Below are 24,633 nucleotides of genomic sequence, written 5' to 3'. Positions count from 1 at the left end.
TGGTCTTTTTTAGCAAATGCAATATTACTTTCCTAAGTATAGTCATTACATTATATTATTATCATAAATAATTGTAGAATAAATGAAATTTTATATCATTGTACATTATAAATTTAATCAATATACATCTTGCATGCTATGGATTTAGAAAAATTGAATGAAAATTAAAAGTTTCTTTTACATATTAATTAAGCACAGACAATATTAGAAACATTATAAAATATAAAATAGAAATAAGAGAAAAGTAATTGTAATATATAATAAATATTCTTTAATAATTAATGTTTTATAATTGAATAAAATGATTATTTGTTCTAGATATATTAAAGCAACTATATGTTTATAATAAATTTATATAACTATATATCACAATTCATTTTTTTTAAAACATTACTGCAATAATATACTGAAATATTATCTTGTAAATTAAGCAAAAAGTCTTGAAACTATTCTCAAAATGGAAGACTTGAAAGTCGACTGTTATACATTTGCTTTCAAGTACAATATATTGTATTATAAATATTAATATTTTATTGACTATTGCATTGATATGTCATATAAAGCAATATATTATAAAATAAAAGCGGAATATAAACTTATTTTGCATTAAAAAACTTATTTAATAAATTAATATTTATTATATTATGACAATTTCTAAAAATAACATTCAAAAAAAACATAAATTATTTAAAATAATATTCATATTATAATAGTCAACAAAGTGTCAATAAAATTATTTTATTTATAATACCACTGTATGAGAAATACATATATTTATTTTTAATTTTTAATTGTTGATCAAGTATAGCAGTTTATCATAGGACGCAAGATTGTCTTTACAATGTGATTCTATTTATAAAAATAGTTTATACTAAAAATATGTTATGCATAATAGTTATAATAGTTATGCATAAAAAATTGTAAATCTTAATTTTTTAAATTTAAAAAATTAAAATATTAAAACAAAGAAAATTTATGTTGCATATAGTTTTTGATTACTTTCAAGCAAGTATTTGGCATTTCTTAATGCATTTATTTATATACATCATTTTCACTTTCTATTCACTTTTTATTTTATCTTGTATGATATATAAAATCAATCCATTCGTTATCCATTATTTAGTAAAAAATATATTTTTTTTATTTTTTGTTGATAAAAAAATTTTGTTTAGGCAAAACTGCAGATATGTAAGTAGTATCATTATTTCAATATACTATGAATGCCATTCATAATTATGTATGTTATTACATTTTAATATTATACACTATTATTTTTTAAGACTCTACAATAATGTATAAATTTTTATACATAAATAATAAAATACAAAAATAAAAATAAATTGTAGGTATTCTGTGATATATTAGAGATTCAATAAAAATTTAATTTAATTTTTATGAACATAATTTTTATTTTATTTCTATTTTTAATAATTTTATTAATTTTTTAAAAATAAAATATTATGAAATTATTGAATAAATTAAATAATTCATTTAAAAATAAGTATTGATTTAATTACAATTTTTTTTACAAAATGAATAATTTAAAAGTATTTTTTACACAAAAGAATTGCACAATAATAAATATTTCTTCTTAGTAATATTATATAAAAAATTATTTCATATATTAATTTGAAACTTATTGCAACATTTATAAAAAAATTTAATTACTGATGCAATAAAGAATATATATTTGACAAATATTTATACAAATTGAAATATTAATCATTTTAATTTTAACTAGGAATTAATTAAAAGAGTTTTTCTAATCAGTCAAATGTAATATTATCATCATTTAGAATAATCAAAATTTATTAGAAATGCAAGTAATATTTCACTTATATAATTTCATATTAATATTAACGAATGATTTTATTAATAAAAATTTTATTAAAATGCTGCAATTGCTATAAATTATAGATAAATTGATAATCAATACTTTTATATAATAGTATTTAATTATTACTTGCATATTTAATGATCAAAGTTTTATAAACATTAATTTATATAAATACTAATTTTAATATCAATTTATCTAAACTGAAAAAAAAGAGATATTTGTGATTAAGTTTCATTTATAGATAACATTATTGTTTTGATAATACATCTTTTTTTATTGCTCTAGCTATATCTTTTTTGTAACTACATAAAACATAAAATAAAAATCTTTAAAAATATTCTTGTTATATTATAATTTAAAAATTACAGTTAGAATTTATTTAAGAAACTGATATAATAAAACAAATATATATATATATATATATATGTATATATATATATATGTATATATATATATATATAAATTTTATATTTTTTATATTTTTTGAATATAAATACAAATTTTTCTTAATAAAGTTGAAAAATACAAAGTTATTAATAAATTATTAATAACTTTGAGTGCACTTTCATTATTTATAAAATTTTATTATATTTTATAAAAAGAGAAGCAAAGATTAATGATATTGATAAAACTAATATTAAATTAGTTTAGGCAATAATATTATATAATTTCGTTTCATAATATAGTTTTGTAATTATAATAATTAAGAATAAAATTGAAAAATAACGAAAAGTTTGTAAAGAAGATTGAAGATTCTAATCATACAAGATGTATATAATTATTATATTTAAATTATTTATATGTAATGAATTTTATTTTTTAATTGATGTTTGAATAAATAAAAATTATACAATTTAAATTCAAAAAATTCTTTAAAATATATGTCTATGATATATTTGAAATATATTAAAATATATACCAATATATTTCTTATATTTCACATTAATATTAATTCAAACTATATATATGAATACAAACTTAGAAAAATATTTGAAAAAGAAAAAGATACATTATATATATCATGTTATTTCATTAATAAAACTTTGATTTACAAATTCCTCAAAATATTTTTATTTTATAATAAATTTTATTAAAATGTACAATATTTATGCATAGAAAATGTAAAAAGACTAAATTTAAATTAATATGAAATTTTTTTTATATTATTATTAATGAATTTGTTATGAAGTTGTTTATGAAATCATTTAATTAATATTTTTGAATAAAAATAACTGGTTTATATCACAATTTGTTTCTTTTAATCAAAGAAGTATTAACAATATAAAGAGTAAAAAGTTTATTATTACCCTTATTATGTAATATTTTATTTTAATATATTAAAAGGTCCCTGATTAAAAAATTAATTTTTATAGCAACTGTATAATAAATAATTTTTTTTATATATTATTTAAATAAAACGAAAATTTAATATCAAAAAAGTTTGTTTATAAAAAAAATGTTAGCAATTTAATTATTATAATATTTTATTATTTTATACTCTAACACTATTAAAAAATGTAATTGTACAAATCAATGAAACAAAAATAATTGAAAAAATTTAACATTTGTTAAATAATGTTTATAAAACTTGTATTGCATTAAAATATTTAAGTAAAAAAAGATACAAATTATTGTGAATAATAGAAATGATATGCTTATAAAAAATTTGAAATTAATACTTATGTGAAGTAGGTTTGCACCACGTACCTTGATTGAAAAAGTATAGATATAAGTAATATAATTACTTATATCTAAAATTTAGGATAGAATGGCAATACTACGTCTAGGTCCGCCTAAGCATATATTATCTAAACTTGACCATCTTTTAATACCAGTACGTAAAGCTTCAGCAGTAACTTTATCTTCATAAACTCTGGACATAGCTTCCAATTTTTGAGCTTTCTCTTTACTAAGTGGTTCACTAGGGAATGTTAATTCATTTGCTTCTGCAAGTGTGCGAAGATCAAAATAATATTTAGCATATACACTTGAAGGAACGTTTATATTGAATTGTAGCATTTCCAAAAACTGTCTTTCTAATTCATTCCTAAATTAATGTTAAATATTTATTAAGGAATATTTTAGATATATTTAATATTAATATTAATATTTAATCATATTAAATGTAAATATGAACTTACATATCTTCTACTGTAATATCTTTAAGAATTTGGCAATAATCTACATTCCATACAGCTTGATCATCCCACACCTTTGATGCTAATAAAATTGCTCCAAGTACTATCCGTTTCCAATTGGCTGGTGTTATATCTATTTCTGCATAAGTAAGCAGGCGTTCTAAATAAACTAATGTTATAATGGCACATTCAGCAGTAAGTTGAGCAGCATTAAACAATGTCCTGACAAATTTGTAAATTTGTTTATGTTCTGGATTCTGTTTATCATAATCCTCTGTAACACCTTCTCTCTATGCATAAAAAAAAATATTATAAATATATAACTTTTGAAAAATAAAAATCTTTTTTATCCAAAAAAAAATTAAGCAAATATTAATTACAATTTTAATTATTTTATTTAGTTTATTATAGTTTTATATTATATACAAATTTATTATAATTCTATATTATATACAAATATAATATACTTTTTTACAAAAGAAGTATTATACTTTTCTATAACTTCTAATTTTTCATCTACAATAGTCAAATATTGGTTTATTAAATTGTATTATATGGTTTATATATTATATTATATGATTCATATAATTAAATTACCGTTAAAGGATGAAGTTTCTCATCAAATATATCTATTTGACGCTGTGAGGTTCTATTTTTAATGTGATAATAAACTGCTAAGGCAACACATTTCACAGTATTCTTGAGATTTGGTTGTGAAACAGTACTATCATCTAAATATATTGTACTGCAGCTGCTACTTTTTTTTAAAGGCCTTATATCTGCAATTTGATGTTGACTTTTTTTTCTTACCATACCATCTAAAACACATTTATTTTGTAAAAAAAAATTTAAGATAATAACATTATAAGCTTTAAATATATTAAATTATAGTGTAAATAATATATATATATATATATTATTATTATATATAATACATAATTTATTATTTTTATATATAAAATATTAAAAATATTATTATATATATAATTATAAATAATTAAAAATATATATAAATATTATATTATAAAATGTTATCATATTATATATATTATATATAATATATATAATATAAATATATTTTTTTAATTCCTTAAAAAAAATGAATATTATAATTTTTATAATTATAACGGTTACTGCATTATTAATATATAATAATTACTACATTATTAATATATAATATATAATAATATATAATAACAATCAATAAAAAATATATTTTTTTTTATTCTATTAATAATAATTTACAAATTATTCTATTTATAATAGTTGATAAAGTTAATACATATATTTATGAAAAAAATAAAAATATTGTTTAATATATTTATAATACATTTAGTTATATAAAGATATCAAAATATCAAGAATTTAACAACAATTTTTCAAAAATATTCTGATATAATTTTTCTATTTAAATTTAATATTACAGTAAAATTTTTATTTTTTTTTTTTAATTATAAAACATTAAAAATTTACAAATACATACTTTCAATAGCTTGTTTAGATCGTTCCATAAAAATAGTACCAGCACAAGGATGTAATGATGGATCCGAATCCCAATCTTCTGGTTCACGTTCACTAATATGTTGTAAATTATTAACACTAATTCCACCTTCAGGTAGATGTTCCTCAAGACCTCGTGTAACACCTTCAGATCCTAATTCTTTACGTCCAACTTGAGGACTAGAATAAACGCAGCAACTACTTTTATTTCCCATTCTTTCAAGGGATTGTATTGATGTCTCTGTTCTGTTTCTATCTCTAATTGAAAGTTTATAAAATATAAATAAGACTGTAATACTCAGTACTACAGAAATTATATGGATGGTATAATTTAAAATTTCTCGTGACACATCCTTCACATATTGTTTTTAAATGACAATCAGCTGATAAAATTATTGGCAATACGAATATACATTCTTTCTTTTCTTTCATCCACATTGATACTTGAATACATTATATATAATCAAGAAAAAAATACTTGCATAAGATTGTACATAAAAATTAAGACTAAAAAATTTGAAAAATCACTTCAGGAATGATCGTAACTAATAATATATAAACGTCTATTATATTGACAACGCCTTTATGCACGATTTGTGTCGATTGATTTATTGTTTAAATCATCGGTCAAACAAATTTTGTTTCTGCTCGTATACACGAGCTTTGATATTTTTTGTTCTTGTTGTATGTCATTCTCATTATTCCTGCACATTTAATGTGATTATTTCAATATTTTTATGTGTTTATCACATGCCGTCTTTAGTCTACTGTTTTGATATTGCATATTCATACATAAACTATAATGTGTATATATAGAGAGACTTCAACTTTTACTTTATATGTATATTTTCATTGGTTTATGATAAAAAGAAATTTTTTATTTTTTAAAATTTTTTAATGCATATTTTATTATTTTATTATTAGCCAGAAATTTAAAAAAAATTGAAATTTGTTTAATTATTTAATTTTTTCTTACATTATTTTTCATAGTTTCATAGATTTAAAATATAAAATATAAATTATAATATTTCTTATATAAAGAAAAAGGATAAAAAAAGAAAGAGAGAGAAAAAGAGAGATTATTTTAATAAAAATGATATTTTACATACAATATATTATTATTATTATTATATTCTATATATTGTTATTTATATTTTTATTTTACTCTTATTATATTTCTGAATTATAATATATTTCTAGTTTGAAGATAAATTTTATCAATTAGCATTAAATAATGATTGAATAATAATATTTAATTTTATTTCTTTCAAATATTTTGTTATATTTTATTTTTATTTAAATATGATAAAATAAATTTATCTAATTACTATATATTTTTCAAATTAAAAATATAATAATAATTTTGTGTTTTTAATATATTTTAAGATTTTAAAAAATTTTCTAATTATATAATAAATTAGTTTCAAAATTTAATATTATATAATTAAATACAATAAAATTATTATTTAAATAAATTATTATAGTATAAAATAATATTTTAATATCAAGCATTATATGTTTTTTTTATTATATTATATTTGTAACAATAAAATAAAAAAATAATAATTAACTAGTTTATATAAGAAAAATGAAAAATATAAAATTATAATTCTCTTTTTTATAATTCGTAATATTAAATTATAACAATATGCAATTATAATATATAATTGCAAATAAATAAGAATAATTAAAAATATAATGTTTGCAACATACGCATGCGTTGATTAATAAAATTTCAAGGTAGTTTTTAATTAGCTACATGACATTATATTCGCTTAAAAAAAAGTGTCGTAAAGTTTTTAAAAACAACTATACATCATTATTGGTTTCTATATTTTAATCGGTTGTTATATATATATATATAGATATGATGAACTTTGTTTATTAAGTTTAATTGAAATTAAAGTACGCGATGGTACAAGAACTCGAAGTTAAAAACAGGAGGTTATCTATCAACAAAAAAACCGCCATAATTGATTGGATTGATTATGTTGATCCATCGATAAAATACGATGAATTTTTTTCTAAATATTTAATGGAAAATAAACCTTGTATTTTTAAATCGAATATAACAGAAAATTGGTCGTGTAAGAGACAATGGAATTTGGATGGTACTCCAGATTTTGATGTTCTTGATATATTATTTGGTAAATTAATTATAATTATGTATATATTATAAATAATTATAATTATATTTTAAATTATTTATATGTGTATTAAATCATATAAAAATTTTTTTTATAGGAGATTGTATAGTGCCAGTTGCAGATTGTAACAAAAAATATTATAATTCACAATCTAAGGATGATATGAAAATGAAAGATTATTTAAATTATTGGATAGATTATGCAAAAAACAATTATTCAGATTCTATGCCACTTTTGTATTTAAAAGATTGGCATTGTCCAAAATTATTTCCTAATGCTCCTATGTATACTGTTCCTGAATATTTTGCATCAGATTGGCTGAATGAATATTATATTGCAAATCCTAATTTGAATGATGATTATAGATTTGTTTATATGGGACCAAAAGGAACATGGTACATATTTTTTAAACATCAAATTATTAATTTTAAATATTATATAAATAAGAAAAACTAGTTTTTATTATAGGACACCATTACATGCAGATGTGTTTGGATCCTACAGTTGGTCTGCTAATATAGTTGGAAAAAAACGTTGGTTACTTTTCCCTCCAGGTCAAGAAGATTTTCTTAAAGATATACACGGACAATTAACATATGATGCAACATCAAAAGAACTTAATGATTATACAAGATATAAGGCTTATGATAAACGTGTATTAAAATATATTGATATAATCCAACAGGAAGGAGAAATTATATTTGTACCATCTGGATGGTATCATCAAGTCTGGAATATAGTAAATATATTTAATTATAATTATTTCTGTTTAAAAAATTATCTATTTATTATAATATTTATTTGTAGGAAGATACAATTTCTCTTAATCATAATTGGATAAATAGTTGTAATATTATGAATGTGTGGCATGGATTAAAAAAAGAATTAAATTCTGTTATAAAAGAAGTTAGTGATTGTAAAGATATGAATAATTGGGCAGAACATTGTCAATTAATATTAAAATCTACATATGGAATGGATTATAATTTATTTTTTGATTTCTTAACATTTATTACTAAACAACGTTTAAATATGGTTTTAGACAAAGAAAATGTAATAAGCTTTAATAAATATAAACTTGGATTTAATCATTGCATATTTGATCTTCATTCAATAAAATTGACATTGATAGATTTTATTAATGATATGGAAGAAAAATCTATTTATTATTTAATTTGTGAAAAACAACAAGCTCATAAATTGTTAAACAAAATTTTATTATTTCTTCAATCACATGATTCAACTGAAAATTTATCCACATGATAAAAGATATAAAATCTAAAAATAAATAAAAAAATTGTTCTGTTTATATGTAAATACTATGTAAATATTATGATGTAAATAATGTGATATATATTATGAACAAATTTTTATATAATTCTGTAAATATCGAAAATACATAAATTATAAAACAAAAATTTTTTCTAGTTTATTTACTACTTTTATTACTCATACTTCAATTAATCAATTTATTAATCGCTATTAAAAAAAAAAGTGTATATTATAAATATTATATGCATTTAAGAAAGATTAAAAATATAAAATTCCAAAAGATAGATAACAATTTCTAACTAAATAATTCTAAAATATAAAATATTTTTTATGTTATGTTTATATTAACTAAATTTTATTAGTTTCATTTAAAATATAAATAGTATAAATTAACTGAATTATTTGAGACAAAAAAATTAATTTTTAATATATATTTTAATATATATCATGTTAATAATAATATCCTATAGTAAATATATCCTTTTGTTTATAATTTTAAAAATATTTTATTTTTTATTTAAAAATGTTTCAACATCTAACATATAAATATAAAAATACGACAATGTATTAAAGGAAATGTGACCTACAAATTTTCAACATTTTGAAGTAAAAAATGTTAGTAAATAGTTTCATCAGATAATTAGATAATTTTTGCTAATTTTTTAATTTCTAAGAATATGAATTATTTTTAAATAATTTATATTAATATAAAGTATCTTTACATTTAAAAAAAGAACAATATTTTTTAAATTAATTATTTTGCTAGTTTTATGGCAAATTGCTTTATAAAATGCAAAATTCTATTATACTATATTCAACAATAATATAATCTTTTTACGAATATATCTTATTTTTTTATAGGAATTTTAAGTACTAAAATAATAAATGTCTATAAATCTTTTTTATATTGTCTTATGTCTTACAAATTATGAGTGCATAAATGTATATATATATATATATATATATATATATATATATATTGTACAATTATGCACAATTTATAATTAATAAAAATATACAAAATGTATAAGATATGTATAAATGTTAATATATATATTATCTGTAAATATAAATAATTGTAAAAACTTATTAGCATTCAGTGAAAAATGTGTACATAGCACATTTGTTTCTTTTAAATCAATAAAATAAAATTACAAAGTAAATTATATGGGATTATAATATCACACTATTATTATATAATATCTTTAAATTATATTTTATATAAATTCTCTCCTTTTCTCTCTCTCTCCTCTCTCTCAGTTTTGTGCATAATTACGAATTGATCATTTTTCAAGTACGATATATAAGGATTTGCTTATGCAATTAATTGAAAAAGAAAAAAAATATGATAAAAATAGATATTATATTATGATACTTATATTATTTCTTATATATATTATATATTATATATATAAATTCTATTTATAATTTAAAAAAAAAAACTATTATTACATAAAGGAAATATTTTGTTCCATGTGAAAATAATAGTTACAAATTCTATACTTAGTTTGATTGTTTAATACATATACATATATACAGATATATTTTCAACTTAAAATACATTTTATTTATGAAAAAATAATTTTTATCAATTTATTTTGAACGATTTTATGAACAAAAAATTAATTATTTTAATTCAATGTCATACAAATTTACAAATTCATCACATATATTTGTTTTAAAATTTAAAAGTTCATCGAAAAGTAACAAAAAATGTCTTCTATGAAAGAAGTTAATATATTTCTGTATGTTCTATTAAAAATTTATATAAAATATTGCACTGATGATACATTTGAAAAAAAAAGTATCTATATGTTATTATTTCATGTTAAAAGAAAAAGATTGTCATGGATAAAAGGTATAAAAAGGGCATATTACTTTAAATTATTTTCATATAAACTAATTTTCGGATGAAAAATAAGCAAATATAATTATGTATTTCATTATTTACACACACGCACACATGCATACGTACTATTGCATTTTCTCATAATTTTTTTCATAATTTCATATAGTATCAATGTTTGCTTGCATGGCAAGTACCTCTATTAGGGTATCACGTCTCACAAAGTCTTCTTATTAATTATCAACAATTAACACTGTTACAAAGATTAGACTCCACGCAACGTGATTTTGTATCAATTATCGAATGATGTTTTTTTATACCTATATAATAGATACATATTTTTCATTTTCACATCTCATACATTTTTAACATTTCTTGTGGAAATAGGAAATGGAATTGCACTCTAGAATAAACATCACAAAAATATTGAAGTTAAATGATAAATTCTTGCTATTTTTAATAGAAAGAATTTTTATAAAATTTATATAATATAATAAAAGATCATAATATTTGAATGAATTTTGTACCCATATGTACGTACCTATTTGTATATCTTCTTTAGATGAAATGAATTGCTTATAACAAATGATGAATAATATTGAAGCATGTATACAATATCTTTCACGATATAATAAATTAATCCAGCAGTATTTAGAATCGCACACAGTATTCTTATATTTTTTAATAACTGCTGAACCAAGCTGATTTCTTAACTTTCAAATATTTATCAATTCGTCTATTTAAATGCTCAAAAATATTAATTGTAACGTTTCTTCGATTTGATCATTATATTTTTTATATCGTGGGAGCTATTATAATAAAATTAACAGAAATCAATATTTCGATGTTATTATATTGTTTCTGTTATATAAAATATAATTGATAAATTATATGTCAAATATTTTGTTTAAAAAACCGATTTTTATAGAAAAGAATTAAAATTAAATTTTACTTTTTTTCCGATTCTAGAATATTATTTAAGAATTATATAGGATGTGTAGATAATGTTTGTAATGATACAGTTGGAGTTGTGGGTGTTGTTAAAACAGGAATTGGAGTAGAAGGCATTTGCTGATGTGTTTGTCTTGGTGGTGATAAAAGTTCTTGTCTATCTCGTTCTCTTTCTCTTCCTGGACGCCATGCTTCTAATAATGCTTCAACTCTTTCTTCAGTAGGTCCCCAACGAGCACTACCAGCTGCATTTTGTAACCATACAACTAATGTTCCATGTGCTGCTCTAATATTGACTTCACCTCTATAATAAAAAATGATATTCTATATATATATATAATATATATATATATTTTTTTTTTTTATTTTGAAAGATATTCAAATTAAAATATTGTAATTTACTTTGGTAATATGTGCTGGAATCCATGTCTATATTCATGTTCCATTGCAGGTACAACTACTTGTTTACGCTTAAAATGGCTACTTTCTAATTTAATAAGAGCATTAGGTGCTGGATCTCGCCATTCTGGTAAGAATACTACGAAAGATAAAGGTTCAGTAGAATCAGCCAAAAGACGTTCAAAATGATTGACCATAGCTTCCATAAGTTCTTCACAATATGGCGGATTAGCTTGAAATGAGCCGCTTACGGGTCTAAAGTCTAAAAAAGCTCCTCTTGATCCAAAATAAGAATCTGTATCAGCAAATGCTGAACAATATTGTCTAAAGTAACAATTTAATGGAGATGCAAAACATTCAAATGTTACACCAAATGATCGTTGAAGACATTCAAAAACTGTGACAGGGAGAGCCATTTGTGTTGCTTGTCCTTCATTGATTCCAAGATATGTTTGATAACGTTTTAACATACACCAAACACGAGGTAAAAACATTTCAAATTTCTTATCATCAAAACAATTGTATCTATACAGATGTTCTAATTTAGCAAGATGTATATTATTAATACACACAGTATCACCATGAAAACGCAACATTGTCTGTTCACGTTCAGGAAGATAATCCACTTGTGGAAGTCGAGGAGTAGGAAGAGAAAATTGCACAGGATAACACCAAACTTTTCTTTGTGCACTAGCTGGTCCTCCTAATGGTATAACATTTCCTAAACCATTATCCTTTAATATTTGATTATTTTTATCTTTAACTTTTTTTGCATATTCTGTTGATAAATGATAAATTTTTAGACAGATACCCTCGACACTAGCTTTTACAGTCTCAGTAAGATGTGGTTGACATTGTCGTTTCAAGTGTGCAAGACGATCTTGGAAATCATCAAATGTAGCACCAACTGTTCGTCTCAACCACTGAAATGTATCTTCTGCATTCCATTTTACAACCTTTCTACTTTCTGATGAAGCTGCTCTTGATTCTATCATTTTTTTTGCAGCTTCCGCATATCGTGATAATTGTTTTCTTGCATCACCAGTGAATTTTGGCCGGACTAATTTAATAGGGATGTCATTCATAATTTCACGATACATAGACATAGAAATTTCAGGGAAACACTGACTTGGTAAAAGAGGATCTGAACCACAGTCTATAACTTTTCTTTCCATTAACCATCTGTTAAAGGAATCTTTTGGAGCATCTATAGATTCACGAGTATGACACAATTCTTGATAGCATTGTCTCAGTTTTGCAAGTAAACCACAACGTAATGCTTCTGCTTCAGGATGAACATGAGGTAAATTTGAAGGAGCCCTTTCATATATTATAACATTTGTTGGAATTTCCAAATCCCATGGTCCTCTATTGTTAAAAAAAATTATAAAATATATATTAAAAATATTTTTAATATAATACATAAAAATAATAATAAATTAAGACAATTTAACATACGCTAATACAAATTTTTTTGCAGCAGGAACAACACTATCTTCAGAAGCTCGGCGTTTAAGTGCTCCTCCTGAAGGAATAGTTCCATTTCCAGAAGCAGGTTGTACACCACAAATGCCAAGTGGATCCGTAATTGGATCAAACTTAAATATAGATAAAATTGACAGTTATAAGTTTATACTTTTATTAATCTATAATCAAATTTTATACCTTAGTACCTGAGGTTTCAGAGGTGGTATTACCCATAAAGATTCTCCAGTTAATTTATTCCAAAAATATGGACGATTCTCTCGTTTACTCCAAAATTTTTTCCATCCTTGTTGTTGAAGTTCAGGTGAAAGTTCAGATTCTGGAAATGTTCCTGGTGGTGTACCCTATAATTGAATAATAAACTAATTATGGAAAAAAATACTTTATTATATATATATTTGTATATTATATATATATATATATTTATTTATTTATTTAATTACTTTAAATTATGTTTATTTAAGTATTTAATTGATTTAGCCAAAAAATTTATGGAACATAAATATATGCTATATAAATTTATGTAATATATCAATAAATTGGTATTCTTTAATCTGACATAATGTGTTTTTTAATCTATATGTAACTCAATATAGTTAAGTTAATTTTTATTTAATTTTATATTTTTTAATTAATTATAATTATTGATAATTTAATTATTTAATTTCCTACAATATATTCTAATATATAGAAAATGAAATATTATATCTTATCTACATTAAATAAAAAATAAATATTGACTAATAGGTTAATATAAACTTTAATATGCATTGATACCTGTGTCATTAGACCCGATTGTTGTATATGACCAAGCTGTGAACAATGGTCAGGTATACTTTGTGTTGAACTTAATATAGGTGTCTGTAGTTTTACAGGAGTAGGAACTATAACTTGTGCAACTGTTGGAGTTGTATCTTGTTGTAATGTTGGATGATGATGATGCATTGTAGATAATGAAGATGCAGGTTGGCCAGATAAAGTTTCCCAAGTAGAAGTATTTGGTATATCTTGTTTTCCTCCACTTACTTCATTCATTGTACTATGTACGCTTTGTTGAGTACTTCATCACATATAACATATATCATATGACACAATTATATTTTTTGATAAATATTTTATTATATATTTCATAAATTTAATAATATTCATATATTTTTTATTTATATAATATTTTACTTTAATATTTTTCAATAAAAATATTAATTAACATTTCTTGCATTTTATTTTTTAATATTAAAATATATTTTTACTTTATAAAATAAAAAATAATATAATTATAAATTTATTTATATATTTAATATTTACAAACTATTTAAATATAAATATAAAAAATGAAACTCGACATTTTAAAAAACTAGAACTTAAACTGTAGTAGAAAGAATTTTTATATCTTCAAAAAAAATTATTTTTTTTTTTTATTATATTATAAATTATAATAAAATGAATTAAATTTCAACTTTCTCTACTTATCTTTAATAAATTTACATGTATAAAAACATACAAATTATATGACAACATTTCGTAATTCAATGTTTGTTTACATGCCACCAAACCGTTTAATAAATTCATAATTTTTTGTAATATAAAATTATGCAAATTTACAAAAAACATATAATTGTTAATATAAGACTTACTAGTGATAATAACGTTTCCAATTTGTAGAAAATGTACAACAAAACTTAGAATTCATTCATGATTTGTGAGATTTGACGCAACGACCTCCACCCGTGAGATACCATTTGCTTGAACTGAAATTCTAACGATAGCAAAGTTAAAGCTTTCTTCACAATGAGAAAGGAATCCATACAAAAAGAAGAATATTCTACATTAACCGAAATATCAAAATAATATTAATTTATAAAAAATATTTGAACAATAATTGTTTTTATTTATATATATATATATTTATATATATATATATATATATATAAATATATATATATATATATATATATATATATATAAATAAGTACACATATTTCATCGTTTAAATTAATTAAATAATATTTTATCATTTTTATATTTTATTTTTTAGAAGATAATTTTGAAACATACGTGAGTTTTAAAAAAACATTAAAATATTAAGAAAAATAATAAAAATATTATAATCGAATAAAAAATTATGAAATGAAAAAAAAAAATAAATTTTATTCTTTAATTTAAATTAGAAAAAAGTTAGAAATAATAATATTATTATTCATTATTATACATTTTATAATAATACATACTTTATATTTTTTGTGCAATTAATATTTATATTATCCTTTCTATTACTTTTTTATCTACGGATTGCGCGGCCAAATCAAAGCAATATGGCGGCTTGACATAATAACTTTTAATACGGAATATATTATTTTGATTATAACGAAATAATCATTACAGAATCCAATTAAATTTCGATTTATATGAAAGTATATGAGAAAGTATCTTGTGCTATATAAATTTGATTATAACATATTTGCAAACCAAATAAAAGTAGAGATTTTTTAGTTTAAAACTGGATGTGCTTCCAAGATTTATTTTATTAATGGGTACAAAGATATCCTTAATTAATAAGTTAAATTAGTAATGTTATGTAGTAAGTTTTAGTATCAATTATCATCTTTCTATGAAGAATTATGTCGTCTACACAAAGCAAAATGAGAGGTACACAAATAGTATAGTTCAAAATAACCTTGTACTTTATATATTTTTGGCTTTTTTCTATCATTTTTTGAAATATATATAAATTATTTTTATTTATTTATAATTATTATATATGATACAAATTTTAATCAAATTTGAAATACTATAATTTTTTAAATATAGGTCCTGGAAGACCACCAAAATCAAAAAACTCTTGTACATGGTGTGGAGAAACTAAACAACCTTTAAAATATGTTCTACCAACACAACATGGAAAAAAAGAATTTTGTTCAGAAACTTGTTTATCTGAATTTCGTAAAGCTTATGTACGAGGAGCTTGCGTTCAATGTGACAATGTTATTAGAGGTACACCAGTGAGATTAGAACAAAAAGATGGACCTACAAAGGATTTTTGTTCTTCATTTTGTTTAAATAAACATCAAAAAAAAGAAGGACAAACAGATATAAAGAAAAGTTGGTAGTTTATAAAAATTTAAAAAATATTAATAAATCTTATATATATATTTATTAATGACTGTCTTATTTTAATAGCTAATAGGGACCAATCATCACCTGCACCATCTCTTACACCATCAGGATTAATAAGTGGAAATAATATTCCATCTACAACTCAGTCATTTACGAATACAAATCATACAAATATATCTCATTCTCCATCAACTTCCACTGGTCCATTTCAGTATGAAACTTATCAAACTTTTGATTGGGATCTTTACTTAAAAGAAACAAACAGTCAAGCTGCACCTATTGAATGTTTTAAACAGGTATTTGAATTATAAATATAAAAATTCAATTTCATGATTTTTTCATTAAGAAGAAAATTAAGAAGAAAGTAAAATATAATAATATTGAAATTATATTTTAGCATGAAATTCCACCAACTAATGAATTTAAAATGGGGATGAAGTTAGAAGCTCTTGATCCTCGTAATTTAACATCAACATGTATTGCAACTGTTGTTGGAGTTCTTGGTCCTCGTCTTAGATTAAGGTTGGATGGTTCAGATAATAAAAATGATTTTTGGCGTTTAGTTGACAGTAATGAAATTCATCCAATTGGTCATTGTGAAAAATCGGGTGGTATGTTGCAACCACCATTGGGCTTCCGAATGAATGCTTCCAGTTGGCCAATGTTTCTTTTGAAAACATTGAATGGTGCAGAAATGGCACCTGCAAAAGTATTTAAACGTGAACCAAAAACACCACGTTGTAATATGTTTGAAGTTGGACACAAACTGGAAGCTATAGATAAAAAAAATCCTCAACTTATATGCACAGCAACTGTTGGTGCAGTTAAAGATGATATGATTCATATTACATTTGATGGCTGGAGAGGAGCATTTGATTATTGGTGTCGTTTTGACTCTAGAGATATATTTCCTGCTGGTTGGTGTTTTAAAAGTGGTCATCCATTGCAGCCACCTAGACAGAAATGTAAGAATTATAACTTTCCTTTAAATTATGTTATTAAAATATATTTTTTACTAAGTAATATACATAAATATTTGTAGCAACAGGGCCTAATAGATTTAAGTCAAGGACAAGTAATGTCTTACCAGTAATGGCAGTATCTGGTGGAGGTACTAATGGAGAACCAGCTGTTGCTTTAGTAAGTCCAGCAGGTTCAAGTGCTCCACCACAACCAGCTACAGAACCTGATACTAGTACAGCTAATACCAAACCACATTCTTTAGGGAATGGTATGTCTTATTTCAATTAAATATCTTATTGTATGTTTGTATTTTTTTACATTTAATATTTTTATTATGTTACAGTTACAATTTATGTAAATCATAATTGCACATGTGGTCCTTATTTTGATCCTCGTAAAGTAAAGGCAATGCCAGCACAATTTGGTACTGGCCCTATTTTAAATGTTACAAGAGATATATTTCAAGCTTTTTTAATGGCAGCAATGAGTCCAAGACAAATGTTGAGTTTATTAAAACGCGGTGAAGGAGAAACTATAAGTTTAATTTTAGAAAGCAAACCTACTTCCGTTAGATTACCTATATTTATGGAAGAAGAAGATTTTTACACATACATTAGGCGACAACTTGAAGATCTTTGTGCATGTGAACATATGTTATTTAGAAGGAAAGAGCCTTGCAACAAATGTCCAAATAGTCAACAACCACAATCTACTAATAGTGAAGAAGTAGTTAATACTGCTACTACGACAAATAATAGTACTATTACTGCAGAAAAAAGAAGATGGTCTCAAAATCAACAAAATCTGTCATCAACTACTCAACAACAAACACAACAAAATTCTGTACAAAGTATAAACAATTCATCATTATCATCACCAACAGCTGCAAAACAACAACGAAAATCTGTTCCAGGTTAGTTTTATTTTTTTAAATAAAATTGTTATTGATAAATAATTCATTGAAGATCAAAAATATATTATTATAATTAGAGCTTGAAGCTGCAACATCAACTACTCAATCTGAAAGTTCTATGAATCGCACACCTTCTACTGAACCAGCAGAATGGACTATTGAAGATGTAATTCATTACATTGGTGTTACTGATCCTGCATTAGGACAACATGCAGATTTATTCAGGAAACATGTAAGAAACATGCACTTTATATTATTTCATATTTATTTTTTAGTATAGTGTTTAAATTGAGTAATAAATTCGTTTACATTTTTTCAAAATTATATTGAATATTACATTATATATTATATAAACTCTAATTATATAATTTTATTTTTTTTCTTGTTTTCTTTATTTTTCTAAACAATTATAAAATTTTCGTCTTTTTATAAAAAATTTAAGCACGTAAAATATCTTTAATTAATTCCATCTATGATATATATTTAATAATTATATTTGCAAAGATAATTTTTTTATTTGATGTATAATAATATTTTTTTTTGTAACCATTAGTAAATAAATAATAATAATAATAAATGAATAATAATAAGTAATAACATAAATAATAAGTAAGTTAATTCTAATGTTGCCATTATAAGATCATTATTATCATATGATTCGATTATAAATGATAATTATTTTCTGCTTACCTGTATGATCAAAATTAATAATAAAGTATGTATTTTACATATGTGCACTAATTTTTTCAAAGATATAACAATTGTTCAATGCAAACCAGTATATATATAATAGTATATAAATTCTTTTCAGTATATAAATAGATTTTCAAATCTATTTTTTTTTATATATTTTTTTCTTTTTTTACTTACTTAAAATAACTTTTAACTACTTACTAAAAATAAATTTTTGTATTTTATTTTATTCTAAAAGAAGATAAAATAGTACATTCTGATTAATTTGAATAAAAATAATTTGTATGAAAAAAATAATAAATGATATTTATAGATATTAAAAAAAATTCTTATCATTTTTTTTAATTTTTTAATTAAAAAAACTTTTTTTATTAATTAATTTTATTTTTATTTTTATTTTTATTAATAATATTTAATATAATTATATTTAATATAATAAATATTTTTTTTTATTTTTTAAAAATAAAAACATTGATTTTTAAAATTTATATTTTATAAATAAAATTTCAAATATCTTTTCACAATTTTTTTTATATGTTTATCTATTAGCATAAGTAATATCATGATAATATTTTTTGAAATATAAATATTTTTTAGCGAAAGAATTTATTACTCAATTAATTATATAATAATGAAATTCTTGTTTCCATTGAAAAAAATTTTAAAATCTTATGCAAATAATTAATAATTGAATAATAATAGAACAAGAATTTTTATCATATTATTAATTTTTGCGAACTATAATTAATTGCAAATATAGTTTTTCTGCATAATAAATAAGAATTATATATTATATTAATTATTAATGAAATAAAATAATTTTCAGGAAATCGACGGAAAAGCTTTGTTACTTTTAAATTCTGATATGATGATGAAGTATATGGGATTAAAACTTGGACCAGCACTTAAAATATGCAATTTGGTAAATCGTATTAAAGGCAGAAGGCATATACTTCTGTGACTTTATCAATCTATGTACAGTGAGTTAAATTGACATATTACTTAAACAGGCTGGTCAAGTTTGTTTTCATTATTGAGAACAAAATAATATATAAGTTGTTAAAATAATGTGAATATATTGAGTATAATTTTTCAAAACCTATTCATTTATTAATCTATATAGATTTTAAGTAGAAGAAAATCAAAGTTTAATTTTATTTTAGTATTTAAATATATTTTTCTTTAGAATAATATAAAATTATATTAATTATATGTAAAATCTTTTTGATAATGAACAAAATTAAAATTATCTGTAGAAGAATCCTAGAATTTAATTAGTCTTCAATGCTAAAAATATTAAATTAAAAAAAATTACTTTTCGCAATATGTTTGCCTTTTCGAACTTTATTGTAATTTTTATATATTCTTCTAAAATGATAACTTTTATTATTTAAATAATTCCAATTCTCTAATGATGATACTTTTGACATAAAAATAGCGTAAAGTATAATATAATATAACAATATTTTTACTCATTACATTTTTGAATGCACTTTAATATGTTAGATATGAGCATAATTATAAAAATAAACAATTATTTTTTAAACTTTATTTTTGTTTTTTAATAATAAAATATACTTTCATATTTTACGCATATTTGTCAAAAGTAATATAAATCATAAGAAATATGTGTACAAAGTGTAATTATTTTTTGTTTCATAATACATATTTAAGAATTATTATTTTTATATGTAATTACTTTATCTATTTTACACTATTATATTGTTAAAGCAAATAATAAGGTATCATTTTATACACAGAAAGGCAACATGTTCTATTTTATGTTTATTATAAGCAAAAAAATTTAAAATGCAGACTATTGTTTATGTTAAACTATGTATTATGTAATTACATTTTTTTATTATTTTTTTTTCCTTTTTTTAATATATATTTATATAAATATTAATAGTAATATAATATTTATATAAATATTTTATATATATATAATAAAATTATATTAATTACATGAATATATATATATATATATATAATATATTATATATATATATATATATATGGAGATATAACATGCACGCACACACATATACATGTGTGTAATAAAACACATCTTTAAGAAATCTAATTTTGAATATGTAATTCAAATAAAGTTGAATTGCTGTATAACATGTGTTTTAGAACATACACTTTTATATTTTATATATATAAATGTTTATATTTTTTATAAACTTCAACTTTCACGTAAAAAAAATTTCTAAATGTTACATAATATATTTATTAACATAATTTAAAAACATAAAAAATGTTTTTTATAAGTGGAAAGTAAATTTTTTTAAAAGTGAAATGTAATTCATAGGCGGGGGCATTAAAAATAACTTATACACTTTTTTATAATTATTTTTATGATACAGTATTATATATTTGTTTATTTTCATTTTTTATTATATATATCTTTTAAACTTCTTGTAGTAATATATGCGAATTATGTTTATTGCATAATATTAATATAAGTACAATTTCATTTTGATATGTACATAGAAAATTTGAATATGTGCAAAATTATCTCTGTGATATATTGCATAATTATAATATTAAAAATTAGTTATTATATGAATATGTAAAAAAATAAAAAGTAAAATATTCATAAAATTTAAAATACATTTAACATATTATAAAATCTATATTATATAATTTTCTTATACGTAAATATGAAGTATGTATATATATAAATAATATATTTAAAATAGCGATATCAAAATATATTTTCTATTAAATTAATTTTTGATTTAATTTGGTATATAAAAATAGTGTTAGTAATAGTAAAATGGCTATGACAAATATTGAGATCTATTGTAAAGTAATATAACAATTAATTATCAAATTATATATTTCTTAAGTAATTAATCAAATTAAGTTTGACAAATGAAATTAGAAACAAATTTAAGTGTTATTTTCAATAAAATTTCACAGCTATCTTTTTTGATAATTGCAATTATAATATGCAATTGAATAACATGCAAATGTAATGATTTTAATAATGCTATTAAAATCTAATATTGCTATTTTATATCTTTTTTATGTCATTCTTTTTTAAAATTATAACTTAAAAGTTTTATAAAAAAATATCAGATATTTTAAATATTATAAAAAAAATTATATAATGAATTATTTAATTAAAAATATAATTATATTTGTCTTTTCGTCTATTTTTCTTTGAAATTATTTATTTTTGAATAAATATTTGCATATAATAAACTTAACAACTTCTTGTCAATAATGTGAGAGAATAAAATTATATTAAAGGAAATATTTTTCTTTTATTTGAAATTTATTTTTTTTTATTTATAATATTTAATAATTCTTAAAAATTATTAATTTTACTAACCATTGAAAAATCAGATTTTTTAATATTTTACTTTTAATTTAAACAATTTATTTAGAAAAATTTAGATTTATTCTATCAATAATTTTATTGTTTATTCTTGTGTAATTGTATATATAGTATTCTAGAAATTGTTATTGATATTAATACATTTTAATTTATTTATAAATTTTTAAAATAAAGAAAAAATATATAAAGTATAAAAAATAAAAGCGTTTAATTTAATTAAACCACAATAATCTGTTAATAAAATTAATTATATTTTGTTTTATAGTAAATTAAATAAACAATTAAAATAATTATTAATATTAAAATTTTATTTTATTTGAGAAAAATAAGAAAAGAAAAAATTAAAAAATATTAAAACATTTATTCTTTAATTTTTTAATAGTAAATAAAATTTTATATTGTAAAAATATTATTAGATATTAATAGATATAATATTAATAGATATACATAAATGTATATGATTATTTCGTATATTAAAATTATCTTTATTTATTTAATCACTGCAAATTCTTATTCCATTAACAATTTTTATATAAACAAAAATTTATAAATAATAAAGAATAAATTTTTAAGAATTTAAATTATATAAATTGTGTGAATTTTTAATTTTCATCTGAATCGTCAGAATTTGAATCATTAGGTCCTTTAATAGTTTTAGGTTTTGAAATATGAGACAACCATGATTTTTTATTATCTTCTGAAGAAATGTTTTCTTCAAAAGTAATTGCACCAGAAAGTGAAATTCTATATTCTAATATTTCAGTTGAAAAATCATCACGATTTCCTAAATCAGTAAATCCCACAATATAATCTTTAGTTTTACCATTAACAATAAGAGCAATAGTAGGAATAATTTTGATCCTTAAGCGTTCTGCAAATTCAGTTTATTAGAATTATTATTAAATATTTTGAAATTTAAAGAATTTCAATAGAGAGAAAGAAGAAAATTAAAACTTACCAGTTAAAAATGGACATTGCATTACATTCAACTTACAAAACTTTGCTTCTATGTGTTTCTTTGCAAGAATTTTAAAGTGATAATCTACTATTTTGCATCTTGGTGAATCATCTTTATAAAATAAACAGACAATGTTTTCCGATTTTTTTGATATTTCAAAAAATTCTTTTTCATCATATAATTCTGAATATTCTCCATGACCCTAAAATATGCATACATCATGTGTCCTATCAATAATATCAATAGTAATGTTCAGTTTATATTACAAATAAAATTAAATCACACAAGCGGTGATTTGAACATATGATAAAATTATAAAATTTATAAATTATACTTTACCAATGATAGCCAATTTTGTTTTTGTTGTTGAAGTAATTTTAATTTCTTAAAACGTTGTTCACGCAATTTTTCAAAATCGCTAATATCCAAATTATCTAACTTTTCTATCTCAGCATCTAATTGTTTCTCAACGCAATGAGTCGCTTCTATTATTTTTTTTTGTAAAATAGTTTCCATTTTTGACTTTGAGTGTAAAATTCGAAAAGAGTTATAGGTTATATAAATTTAATATGTAATTTTATAATATGAAAAAAGATGAATAACTGTTTGCATATGTATAGGTAGTTAATATATATATATATATGTATATATATTAAATTATTTTCATTTTATATTTTATATATTAAATTAATATATTATAGTATACAAATAATGAATATCTGTGTTTTATAATATTTTTAAAAAATAAATTTATTCTTATAAATGAGACTTCATTTTAAAAAATTTTGTTATATTTATACAAAACTTATATACAAAGGAAAATATATCTATTTTTATTTTTATTTTTATTTTTATTCTTATTCTTAATTTTTTATAATGTTCTTATAATTCAATTAATTACATCTAAAGATATATGTTCATTTAAGGGAAAATTGCATTATATAAATTACGGTTGAACTTTGGAAAAAAGCGCCAAATTCAAATTACGTCAAAGTTTATATATACAATTAATACTATAATATGTAATTATTTTTTCAATAAAAAATATATATATAAATTTTTGTATAA

At 20.5% G+C, this 24,633-nt stretch overlaps 5 protein-coding genes across 7 annotated transcripts; 2 read left to right on the top strand and 3 right to left on the bottom strand.

Moving 5' to 3' along the window:
• Nucleotides 1–3,421: 3,421 nt before the first annotated feature.
• Nucleotides 3,422–6,263, bottom strand: LOC122717154 (cyclin-Y). The gene is made up of 4 exons (XM_043940945.1): nucleotides 5,459–6,263; nucleotides 4,573–4,793; nucleotides 3,979–4,265; nucleotides 3,422–3,884 (listed from the first exon to the last, which is right to left on the bottom strand). Exons 1-4 carry the CDS (start codon nucleotides 5,688–5,690, stop codon nucleotides 3,596–3,598), a joined length of 1,029 nt encoding a protein of 342 aa, XP_043796880.1. The 5' UTR covers nucleotides 5,691–6,263; the 3' UTR covers nucleotides 3,422–3,595.
• A 995-nt stretch (nucleotides 6,264–7,258) lies between these two features.
• LOC122717178 (2-oxoglutarate and iron-dependent oxygenase JMJD4) lies at nucleotides 7,259–8,885 on the top strand. Its single transcript, XM_043940998.1, has 4 exons — nucleotides 7,259–7,622; nucleotides 7,720–8,017; nucleotides 8,091–8,361; nucleotides 8,430–8,885. The coding sequence occupies exons 1-4, from the start codon at nucleotides 7,388–7,390 to the stop codon at nucleotides 8,883–8,885; spliced, it is 1,260 nt and encodes a 419-aa protein (XP_043796933.1). The 5' UTR covers nucleotides 7,259–7,387.
• Nucleotides 8,886–11,706: 2,821 nt separating this feature from the next.
• Nucleotides 11,707–15,286, bottom strand: LOC122717091 (mRNA (2'-O-methyladenosine-N(6)-)-methyltransferase). 2 transcript variants are annotated; one of them, XM_043940819.1, is made up of 6 exons: nucleotides 15,210–15,286; nucleotides 14,353–14,635; nucleotides 13,764–13,919; nucleotides 13,549–13,688; nucleotides 12,094–13,458; nucleotides 11,707–11,995 (listed from the first exon to the last, which is right to left on the bottom strand). In XM_043940819.1, exons 1-6 carry the CDS (start codon nucleotides 15,263–15,265, stop codon nucleotides 11,725–11,727), a joined length of 2,271 nt encoding a protein of 756 aa, XP_043796754.1. In that variant the 5' UTR covers nucleotides 15,266–15,286; the 3' UTR covers nucleotides 11,707–11,724. The 2 variants fall into 2 exon arrangements, with proteins under 2 accessions (XP_043796754.1, XP_043796755.1); XM_043940820.1 differs by having other exon boundaries at nucleotides 11,818–12,015.
• Nucleotides 15,287–15,914: 628 nt separating this feature from the next.
• Nucleotides 15,915–20,332, top strand: LOC122717082 (polycomb protein Scm). Of its 2 annotated transcripts, none has more exons than XM_043940804.1 (8): nucleotides 15,915–16,221; nucleotides 16,384–16,674; nucleotides 16,753–16,985; nucleotides 17,087–17,654; nucleotides 17,738–17,920; nucleotides 17,996–18,565; nucleotides 18,643–18,797; nucleotides 20,085–20,332. In XM_043940804.1, exons 1-8 carry the CDS (start codon nucleotides 16,194–16,196, stop codon nucleotides 20,217–20,219), a joined length of 2,163 nt encoding a protein of 720 aa, XP_043796739.1. In that variant the 5' UTR covers nucleotides 15,915–16,193; the 3' UTR covers nucleotides 20,220–20,332. The 2 variants fall into 2 exon arrangements, with proteins under 2 accessions (XP_043796739.1, XP_043796738.1); XM_043940803.1 differs by having other exon boundaries at nucleotides 17,732–17,920.
• Nucleotides 20,333–23,105: 2,773 nt separating this feature from the next.
• Nucleotides 23,106–24,264, bottom strand: LOC122717177 (thioredoxin domain-containing protein 9). The gene is made up of 3 exons (XM_043940996.1): nucleotides 23,905–24,264; nucleotides 23,566–23,767; nucleotides 23,106–23,478 (listed from the first exon to the last, which is right to left on the bottom strand). Exons 1-3 carry the CDS (start codon nucleotides 24,079–24,081, stop codon nucleotides 23,210–23,212), a joined length of 648 nt encoding a protein of 215 aa, XP_043796931.1. The 5' UTR covers nucleotides 24,082–24,264; the 3' UTR covers nucleotides 23,106–23,209.
• Between the last annotated feature and the right edge of the window lie 369 nt (nucleotides 24,265–24,633).

Source organism: Apis laboriosa, unplaced genomic scaffold (assembly GCF_014066325.1).
Source record: "Apis laboriosa isolate Shangri-la unplaced genomic scaffold, ASM1406632v1 scaffold4_cov146, whole genome shotgun sequence".
In the NCBI taxonomy this organism is placed as follows: domain Eukaryota; kingdom Metazoa; phylum Arthropoda; class Insecta; order Hymenoptera; family Apidae; genus Apis; species Apis laboriosa.
This window is presented reverse-complemented; position numbering and strand designations above follow the sequence as displayed.